The following is an 8,694-nucleotide window of genomic DNA, read 5'->3' as shown; positions in this document are numbered from 1 at the left end:
AAGCCAGTACTAGACACCTCGACCTAAAATGTACTAACTGATACGAACATATCTAGTGTACATATGTAATGACTGTGACCATTAAATGTCCATCAATGACGATCTTGTTCTTTCCTACCAGAGTTCTGTCCATCATTGAAGACTCTGGCCAACCCAGTATCCCAGGAACACCTCCAGGCTAGCTGTCAGAAGTGGATCACTACGTCAGTATTCTCCTTCATGTTAAACTAGACTTAAGATGTTGAACATCTGGTAGATAAAGGTGGAATGGCTAGGTGGTAGAGGAAGCTATAGTATATGGGAATCTTATGAAGTCTCTGATTATTGAAGAAAGCAAAGTGTTTATTTCCACATGCCTTCCTTCTTGCAAAGATACAGTGCCTGCAGGAAAGGAGAAGAATGCGCTTTGTTAAATTTTGAGATTGCCAAAAACTTTTTACGACTTCAAAAGAGAAGAATATGAAGTCATCAAAAATAACCTCAATTCTGCCATTAACTCAAAATTCAAGACAGTTGGACCTAGATAGCTGTTTCCTGTGTCATGTTCTTTGTATGTCAGAAATGTAAGATCTGTAGGAATTTGTCAATGAGATATGTAGTCTACCATTATGTAGGAAATGGATTATCACTCTAATTGTACCTGTAGCCTACACTTGGTATGCTATGAAGAACAGACTTTGTGTACAATGTTTGTGCTGTTCACAGATGTGTGGAGACGATCCACAGAGGAGTTGGGGAGTTACTGGGCTACATCAGCACCATCAAGGGACTGGTCGCCATCAGAGATGCAGTCTGGGACATGTTGGCACGGGTAGATCTGGGTTGTCTCAAGCTCTGCTGTTACATGCTGCAATGAAGCTTTGGAAATTATACATATATAGAGTAATACCTGGGGTTATTTGCTGTCAAATGTTCTTATTAGAGCAAGTCATCCTTTGCTATGGCCATGCTTTTCTTTGTAAGATATAATTGTTTGGCTAGGGAAGAAGTGTCATAGTTTTGGGCTTTTGCCGTCTACCTTGAAAAAGGATAACATTTAGCATGTAGATAACTAGGTTGGGTGCACCAGTGCACCTATTCCAAAAAATGAATTTGAGCCCTGATTTTCGTACTTATTTGTGTGTGTGCATGTAGGATGGTGCTGGTATGGAATGGAGTGTGATCTGTCAGCATATACTCCGTAGAGAGGTTCTGGTCTGGGAGGAGTTTCTTAGGCCTATCCTTCTCAACAGGTCTAAGGTAACTTAACACACTGTACATTTTGATTTGTATCACTCCAATTTTTTCTCTCAATTTTACCTTGGATGTTCTCAAATCGATTCTGCTTGATTTGTGTTACAATTTGTGCTCGACTTATTTTTTTCATTGAAATAATATGCTTTTCAGGTGCCGTCACAGTTTTTTTTTTCAATGACATTTTGGGCTACATGAAAGAGTTTTTGCCAGCATTTTAGAAAATAATTAACAATGTAGCTGTGTATTTGAGATAACAGAGGTGCAGGTATAGGTTGTAATGAAGATTTCTTTTCCCAGGTTATCATTGAAAGCCAGTGCAATAGTACAGCTGAACTGTCTCTTCAGCTGGTCACAAACACTCTGCAGGAACTGGGGCAAAAAAACAGCTCAGAAAGGTATTATTAAGCATGCCATATTTTTTTATACTCACCTTACAGTAATACCCTGTTTACTAAAAGCACTTTCAAGTGCACTTTTGTTGTCTCCCCATCTCCCAGAACTTTTAGTCATTCTGTAGCTACTGTTATGTGTGAATGAAAGTAATTTGGATATTTTTCCAAAACAAGGAAATTTTACTGTCTTATAGAAAAAACATGTTGTTTGACCACCTTGTTGTTTTGTGTGCACCCCTGACAGGTCCCTGATGTCTGAACATGATGTGGCTGGTTACGTGTGGACTGAGATGTCCAGTGACATGCCGTCCAGGTCCTCCTGGTTCCACAAGACTGGTGAGGAGATGGGCGGTCTGGCCATGAAGGCAAAGGCCTTCACACCCAGAGTACAGAGGTAAGCCATTATTGGGCTCCAAATACTTGTGTGCATCCAAAATTGGTGCTTTGCACCAAATATAATCTATGACTGTGTGTGCACTGGTGCACCTAAGTGACTGTGTATACATTGGATGCTACCTGAAACATCTGACCATTTCCAAAATCATATCCAGTTGCTTGAGTAACTTTTTTTGGTGTTTCTTATTACATGTACCTGGATATCTAACCTTGATCAATGCATCCAGGTTATGTGTAGGATTACACATGTAAAGGTACAAGGTTTGCATTAGTGTACATCATGTTCTTGACATGTAACTGCCAGAAAAACAAATGAAAGTTTCAAACCTCTGTTAAGGTAGATGATGCAGGAGATTATTTTCAGTGCTAAACTGTGCAGAAATTCTTGCCTGTTAATAATGGTCTGCACATTAAATCCATTGTTTCCCAGCTTGTGTAAGAAGCTGGACAGTAAGCTGGAGTGCCTGTTGGAGGATGTGTCCCAGTACACGTCTGTGTCCCAGAGTCAGCAGGACCGCGGTGCTGCAGGGGACAGCTCCACGGCTGACCCTCCCTTTGACAAGTTTGCAGACAATGTACATCTAGAGAAGTACCTGCAGAATGGATGTACAAGCTGCATTACCAGGTAAAGTACAAAATCTGTTTGGTCAACGACAAGAAGATGATGCATTTTTTTAAGCATCCTATATGTTGGAAAGATGACAAAAGGATGAAATTGCAAACTGCCTATACATGTACATGTATACTGAAAGACGTGAAAGGTGACATTTTAAAGAATTTGTATGAACAATAAGGCAAACATTAGGGGTAAAAATGTTGAATTTGCGCAGAGCTAAGTATTGCAGATTTCAGAAATGGATAATCAGGGTCTAAACTGATAGATAACATTGAGGTCTGTCAACGAATGAGGTCAGTGTTGTATCATGATTCCTGATGTCAGTGGCTGTTGGCTGTATATTACCACTGCACATTGTTGACTTATTGTAACACTAACTAAGATGCAATGATTGTTGTTGGAAAAAAAACTAACATGTGGTGTTCCTGATGCCTCTGCAGATTACTGGAATGTGTTTCAACAGAGCTGAAATCAGCAAGAGAAGTGCTGCTAAACAAGACTGCAGTGGGCATGTCTAACAGTTCTTCAACTATAGACAAGTAAGAAAACATGACATCATTTTGCTTGTCAAGTTTTTGAGAGCTTCTGAGATGTCTAGTGAGGACTACTCTTAAGTCATTTGAAAAATCAGTAAGATTAATTTCTATCCATGACAAAGGCTTATGTAATCCCCACTCACAAGTTTGTATTAGTCATAAGTTTAAAGTAAATATATTTCTGCTGATCATCTTTAGGTAGAACATTTTAAAGTAAAACATTCAATGCTCTTCAACCAAGATTATCTCATTTGTTGTTCTCAGAGCCTTGTTCCTGGCCAGGTTGTGCTCAGGCCTGGTGGAGATCTGCCCTAACCTGCAGCTTTGCATGATGGGAAAACAGTCAAAAGATGCCACACAAGATTCAGCCAGGTCAGTTTCAGCCTCCAGAGCACATTTATCATCTGAACTTTTCCATACCAAGAGATTTCTTCCTCAGTGTAACTGTCAGCCATATGTTCTTTTAACACAGGGTATTACACAAGCAAGGGTCTTGGAGAGGAGTGTCAAAGATGCAAGGCACTGTAAGTTTAAACTAACGCTGTATGTATTGTTGTATTCTTGATTTATGTTAAGTGTCATGCTATGTATGCTGATTGATGCATTTGAAGGAATGTGTCTGTTTTTGCATTGCTTCATTTCTTCAACATCAGCATCAACCTTGCATATAGAAAATTTATTTTCAGGAAAAGTAATGAGAACATCGACACCCACCCCAAAATAAAATATTTGAACCGGTAGTTGATTACAAACTAAAAGAAAATGACACATACTCATTGGGAAGGCACAGTGCCAATACCATTGTAAACCAATTCTTCATGTTTGTTGGTAGATGCCGCCTTTGGACGAAAATTCTCCATGGGGGAAACTGAGGAGCAAACTTTTTTCAACAGCAGACATAGGACACAGGTAATCTTTGTTTATATTCTTACATGTGAATGGTAGAAAAACATTGCCAAAGTACAAAATATAAACCGTCTTTGAACATACATGTAGGATTATGCTCACATCATGTAAGGTTGCCCAACAGTTTTGATGATCTGTTGCAGGTTGTGGGCCGAGCACACCTCAGGCTGGTTGGTTGACCAGTTCTCCTCAGCCCTGAGAGACTCCAGTCCTGCTGCCCTGCTCATGTCTGCTACTGTAAGTTGTCTTATCTTGTAGCATCCTTGGTCCACATTTAAGTTCTCACCGGAAACTTCCAAGTTTTGGAAATCCCTAAGCCTAATGGACTGTTTTCATCACAATAACAGTGCAATACTTGGCACTGCGCCTATTTTAAAAAAAATGAAATAATATCGATTGATTTACCAAGCTGATAAAACTTGCTGTATTCATGTGTTTGACAGAACTGGGAGGAGATAGAGATACAGGAGGAGACGGAGGCTGGCAAGTCTGTCCAGTCCAAAATCAGACTCCCTGTACAGGTCAGCATGCCTATCAGTCATCTCAGACCCTGCTGTAGGCAGCTTTCAATAGGTCTTGATGTTGTCCAATGGAAAATAAATGTCAACTAAAACATAATGAAGGGGACTGTTCAATTTGTGTTTAGGCACATCTAACCACAGGCCATTGTCATTGCCAGTACAAAACTGGTCACAATTTAAGTGGCAATGTAGCAGGCAAGTACTGAGCTGTTCATATTGTGTTGCAGGCATCATGGTATGTCCAGTCCATGCTGTTCTTACTCTGTAGGGAGGTCAATAGAGTTGGAGGACATGCTCTCAGCAGGTAGGCACATGTACTACTGTAACAGTCTTGCATGTTATGAAGGGTTGAATTGTTAAGAATGTTAGTATTGTCAGTCAGGTTAAATGTCCTGGTTATGATGCTGAAAACAAGGAAAGGAACATTTTCACAGGCATTATTTATTTGGACAGAAGTTTGAATGTTATACCTTTGTATGGCCCCAGGTGTATAATCCATGATGTGGTGCAGCAGACCTGTGCTGGGGTGCTGAGTGCCTATGAAGCCCTGCTGCAGGACAGCGCCACCCTGCCACAGGCCCGGGCACTGCAGCTGGTGTTTGACCTGAGATACATCACCAACATGCTGTCAGCCAGGGGACCTGACTCACAGGTACCAGATGTTCACTTTAAAACTATAGTATGTATTAATAGTTATGTTGGTTTGTTATTGCATGACAGTGAAAGTGCATACATTTAACACCAGTCTGATCGCATGGATAAGTTTGATCTGCTTGCCTTGTAGGTATTCGAACCCAGGATCTCTAGACTACCCTAACCACAATATCACACAATGCCACATCCATGTTTACAGCCATAATTATAGATGGTACCTTTCATTCCACCTTAATTAAATGATATGACAAGCAGTAAAAATTTAGTCTACTGTATCTACTATACCATTACAATACGCAACAGTTAGACAATCCCATTCTGTACTTTTGATTACAAGCATGGACGTCTGAATGGTTTGAAGTTAGAATGTGGTTCTTATCACTGTGACTTCACATTGCAGGCCTACCGAGCCCAGGCAGACAGAGTCATGCGACTGTTGGAGAAGATAGAGAACCACATCGACCCGTTTGACCTGGACGTCTTCACACCTCACCTCAGTAAAGCACTAGACAGGCTGACCCAGAGATGTTCGGTAGGTTGATTGGATTTGGGAAAACATGTATAAGTGATAAGAAAGCCATTGTCAGGACAATTTTTGGCATACCTGTCACATGCAGACATAAATGACCATTTGCATACTCTTTCAGGATGATTCTCCTCATATTTTGAAAAAGCATAATAGAACACAAATGTACACCAAGGCAGAATGGGTTCCGCTGTAGGGTTTACATACCTGTATTGTGGTGATGACTTCAATATGGTGATCACTGTCAATCTTCAGTTATTAATAAAATGACGTTATGAATAAACAATTTATCATAATCATCACATCAGTAGCAAATTTAAGAACGTACTGTAACAATTCTAATGCTCATACAGTGTAATTGTGGGCTCACAATTCACTACCGCCCACAATCGCCCTTGTGTCCAGGTGATGTTGGGAGTGACCACCAGCCCAGACCGGCACCTGGCAGCAGGCAGACCCCCCGGCAGTACCGGTCAGCAGGAACAGCACAATGTCCTGCCCCTCCCCCCACCCATCCCCCGGTTCAGCCTGCTCCCCATCAACACCAGGACAGACTCCAGCAAGCCCAGACAGACCATAGATGTACCTGTGCCCAAAGTCCAGGTAACAATGAAGTCTATTTCTCTGCACCTTACCTAGATCAGTAATCATGTTTATCTGTTGGACTGGAAGGGGTACAGAGCAGTATAAATGCTGAGTGCTTTGTTTTATTTTGTGTGTGTATGTTTGTGTGTTTGCTTATCTTTCCATTCACAGGCTACGAACATTGGGACACCATCAGGGAGTTAGATTCCAGAATCGTCCCAGAAGAGGTTACTAGTATCTCATTCCCTGCTATATTCGTGCATTATGGGAATCAGTGGGAAAATGCATAGACAGAATTGGCAGGAAATTCACAGCAATGAATGAAACAAGAAATTCACAAAAAGTCTATAAATTTTCCAAGGTCCCAGTTTGTAACTGGCTTAATCATAACATCTGATTTACAATATGCTTGTTGGTTCTAATTACAATGTATTATTTGTCCCTCCAGGTGCTGCCGTCCCTCAGCAGTAGTGGCAGCAGGGATGTTGAGGAGACAGGAAGGTTGCCCAGAGCTGCCAGCCCCTCGTCTCTGTACTCCAGGATTGGTGCCTTCAGTACTGGATGGCTCTCCAACATAGGACAGGGCAACAAGTGAAGAGGTGAGGGATATAGTCTGGGGAATAGGAGCATTTTCCCTTGAAAACATTCCACTATCATAATTCTTGTCCACCCGTATGGTGTGGTATTTTGTATTGTAGCCTTTGGACATAAGCATTTTAAAGTAGACGTCTTGAGCACTATTACTCAGTTTACAACATTTGTGAGATTGTTTAGATATTAGGTTTTAAAGTTATACTTCACAGTATGTACCATAAGTTAGTTACCGTTGTGCCACAATTTGTTTCTTTCTTTGATGATATCAGATGTAATATTGATATTAGATTTAGACTATTTGTTCCATTATTTGTATTAATCCCAAAATGATTGTATTTTGGTGCCAACACTTTGATGAACAAAACATGATGTGTATAGGAGCCCTTGTAAACTAACTAGGATGCCCCCAGGCTAGATGCTACCTATTTTGGGTGGAAAACTGTGAAAATGGATGCATGGCTGTCTACAATATCTAAATCAAGTCAGTATGGCCTATCACAGCATGAATGTGTTTTTTTTTTTTCAACCAATTTGCTCCAGTGATTTCCTGCAAAATTAAAATGGTATTGCTTGGTAGGTACTTTCTAAAAGTTTCATTCCTGATGTAGATATTTTGTGGGTTTTTTTTCACCATACTACTTAAATTCAAAGGCATACATGTGTCTGCTCATGTGTTGACTATGTGCCAAATCCTTCACCACAATCAATACGCCTTGTGGCACATTGGAATGGATGAATGAAGTGAATCAGTCTAATTGGGTGGGACTGAAGGAGAAGACATTTGTATCCCACTTGTCATGTAACAAGTAGATGGCATTTTATTTCAGCCTTATTTTTACCTTCGCCAAGAAGGTTATGTTTTCAGAGGCGTTCGTGTATGTGTGTGTGTGTGTGTGTGTCAACACGATAACTTGAGAAGGCTTAAATGGACTGACTTGATATTTGGTAGGTGGGTAGGTCTTGATGAGACCTCAAAATGATTAGATTTTGGGCCACCTGGCGGCTTGTCATGGTACTGCAGCAGAACATCCGGTTTTGATATCTCATGATCCAGACATGCTAGGGTGACGAAATTTAGATGGTAGATAGCTCTTGTGCTGGGGATGAAGTGACATGAGTATGAGCCCCCTAGTTGCTTGCTCTAGAACTGCAGGGGGGTTTAAAGGACAAATGTTTAAAAGAGGATAACTCAAGAACCGATTGATGGATCATCGTGATTTTTGGTATGTAGGTAGCTTAAGTGATGCTTGACATAATGATATTACAATTATGCAAATATTGATGTAATTTGCATAATTAATGAGGAAATTCTATAAATCAGCTGCATTCCATGCTAGGAAGTTCAAGCTTGTAACATGTAATATTAAGAACGAAAGAAACACAGGCAAATATTGATTATGCAAATGAAGACTTAATTTGCATAATTAATGAGAAAATGTTATAATTGCATAGTGGTAACTGCCTGGAATTTCATACTTGGGGTGTTTGAAAGTTAAGTGAAGGTGAACATAATTAAACATAACTTATTCAAATAAGGACCACATTTGCATAATTTATGAGAAAATGGCATTCTTTGTTAAGATAAGACTGTCTTTTGGTGGAGAATATGATCAACAGACTGATATAATTCATGCAATTGAGGATCCTATTTGCATAATCAGGGTGATTAGTATATTTCTTATTCATAAAGGCTAACATCATTTGGCGAAGGTATGAGATCGTGGAACTCTAG

The 8,694-nt window shown here is 40.2% G+C and overlaps 1 protein-coding gene across 1 annotated transcript in view; it reads left to right on the top strand.

Moving 5' to 3' along the window:
• The window catches only part of LOC109463000 (conserved oligomeric Golgi complex subunit 1-like), a 21,659-nt gene that overhangs the window by 3,848 nt on the left and 9,117 nt on the right, over positions 1-8,694 (top strand). The window contains exons 9-25 of the mRNA XM_019759648.1: positions 122-203; positions 706-811; positions 1,135-1,239; positions 1,534-1,631; positions 1,873-2,022; positions 2,455-2,649; positions 3,081-3,179; positions 3,441-3,548; positions 3,649-3,700; positions 4,009-4,085; positions 4,226-4,319; positions 4,526-4,603; positions 4,831-4,907; positions 5,090-5,255; positions 5,658-5,789; positions 6,189-6,386; positions 6,817-6,967. Coding sequence (XP_019615207.1) covers positions 122-203; positions 706-811; positions 1,135-1,239; positions 1,534-1,631; positions 1,873-2,022; positions 2,455-2,649; positions 3,081-3,179; positions 3,441-3,548; positions 3,649-3,700; positions 4,009-4,085; positions 4,226-4,319; positions 4,526-4,603; positions 4,831-4,907; positions 5,090-5,255; positions 5,658-5,789; positions 6,189-6,386; positions 6,817-6,963 — 1,964 coding nt within the window. The 3' untranslated portion in view covers positions 6,964-6,967. The remainder of the gene's footprint in view (positions 1-121; positions 204-705; positions 812-1,134; positions 1,240-1,533; positions 1,632-1,872; positions 2,023-2,454; positions 2,650-3,080; positions 3,180-3,440; positions 3,549-3,648; positions 3,701-4,008; positions 4,086-4,225; positions 4,320-4,525; positions 4,604-4,830; positions 4,908-5,089; positions 5,256-5,657; positions 5,790-6,188; positions 6,387-6,816; positions 6,968-8,694) is intronic.

The sequence above is a fragment of the Branchiostoma belcheri genome, unplaced genomic scaffold (genome assembly GCF_001625305.1).
Source record: "Branchiostoma belcheri isolate BF01 breed outbred unplaced genomic scaffold, Haploidv18h27 scaffold121, whole genome shotgun sequence".
NCBI classification, from domain to species: domain Eukaryota; kingdom Metazoa; phylum Chordata; class Leptocardii; order Amphioxiformes; family Branchiostomatidae; genus Branchiostoma; species Branchiostoma belcheri.
This window is presented reverse-complemented; position numbering and strand designations above follow the sequence as displayed.